This window comes from Ziziphus jujuba, chromosome 11 (genome assembly GCF_031755915.1).
Source record: "Ziziphus jujuba cultivar Dongzao chromosome 11, ASM3175591v1".
NCBI lineage: Eukaryota > Viridiplantae > Streptophyta > Magnoliopsida > Rosales > Rhamnaceae > Ziziphus > Ziziphus jujuba.
The window spans coordinates 20,955,001-20,956,478 of NC_083389.1; the positions used below are offsets into that span (position 1 = coordinate 20,955,001).

Genomic DNA, 1,478 nt, shown 5'->3' on the forward strand with positions numbered 1-1,478 from the left:
AAGGTTGGATGAGATCTTCCCCAAAGATGCCTAACACTAAAGGAGCACAAGTGAAACATGACAAAGACGACAGCGTCGAATTCGAACATATCTCTGTCGGAAACCCGTCCTCCATGCCGTCCCTTCAGTGCTGCGGACCAAAGGCCGAGCAAGAAGGTGGTGACTTGGTCTCTAATGAAGAATTTGAATCCATTTTGTCATTTGAGAATTTGAATAACGTTTCGTCGTGGGACAGGTCGAGTACTTGCGATTCTAGTACTCCCAATAAAGGGAATTCTCAAAGTAGTGTTGCAGATCATGAAGAGAAAATTGTTCATGGTGTTTCGGAGAAGAACAAGCAAAAATCTGCTGAGAACAATAATAATATTAGTAATCCTCCATTATCGTTTCTTGAGAAATGGCTTTTGGATGAGACTGCTGGTCAAGTAGAGGAGATGATGGAGTTGTCTCCGATGTTCTAACAAAATTATCTATCATTATCATCGCCTTAATTACTTTCCCTTTAGTTTGAGCTATGTTTTCGTAAGAAAAATGAACAAAAATGGCTGGAAAAGCCAAAAAAAAAAAAAAAAAAAAAGAGAGTGGAGAAAAAAAAAGTGTTTGATATCTCTTTGATTAGGGTTTAATCTTGTTTTTTTTCTTCTTTTTTCTTTTTTTCTTTGTTTTAGGGGTTTCAAGAAGTTGGGATCTCTTTGCTGATTGTAACCTATGAATGATGAATTATTTTTCTTGTAATTTTAGCTGATAAAAAATAATAATTAAGCTTATTAATTACTAATTAATCATTCTAATTAAGAAAACGAAATTAAACACTCAACTTAATTAATTGGGTATGGGTAAAGTGGGTCATGAAGATTCAATACCAATATGGAGAAAATTTGAAGATACAGTAAGAAATGCATTTATTTCTTGGTGACTCCATAAAGTCGGAGCACACAATTGGGTTTGATTTGTCCCTTAAAAAAATTTACCACCGGTAAATTGTGTTTAATTTCACTTGTACATGTTTAAACATATATCCTTGCTAAAAACTGTGGGAAAGAAAAAACAACCTAAAAAAGTAGACTAATTTTACCTATACAAAACATGTACAAGTTCATAATCCATATGTAATGGTGAGAATTAATATTTTTATAAAAAACATGTACAAGTTTTCTTAATCTCCTTTTTCTTTTGTCATGTGAGAGACGAACTTTTGGTGATTACTTGAAGGAAAAACATGAGATGGATCTAGGGGTTCATGGACGGAGATCTAGAAATAATAGCCATATATAAGTGAAGAAATGGGGATAGCGTCACGAAAGTCTTGCATGAAAAAATGCCTCAAAGACCTTACTTTTAGGGGAATTATGGAGGAAAACATGTGATGATATTCAACTTTCGGTGTGTGATGAGAAACTGATGGATCATCTCATGGCTTAATGCTGCCTACCATGCAATGCAAAAAGCTCACAGGATTTAGAAAAATGGGTTTCGAC

The 1,478-nt window shown here is 34.4% G+C and overlaps 1 protein-coding gene across 2 annotated transcripts in view; it reads left to right on the forward strand.

Moving 5' to 3' along the window:
- The window catches only part of LOC107433002 (transcription factor MYB60), a 2,053-nt gene extending 1,271 nt beyond the window's left edge, over positions 1–782 (forward strand). For both annotated transcript variants that reach the window (XM_016044240.4, XM_016044239.4), the window contains exon 3: positions 1–782. This exon is cut by the window's left edge and continues 275 nt beyond it. In XM_016044240.4, coding sequence (XP_015899726.1) covers positions 1–461 — 461 coding nt within the window. In that variant the 3' untranslated portion in view covers positions 462–782.
- Positions 783–1,478: the final 696 nt, after the last annotated feature.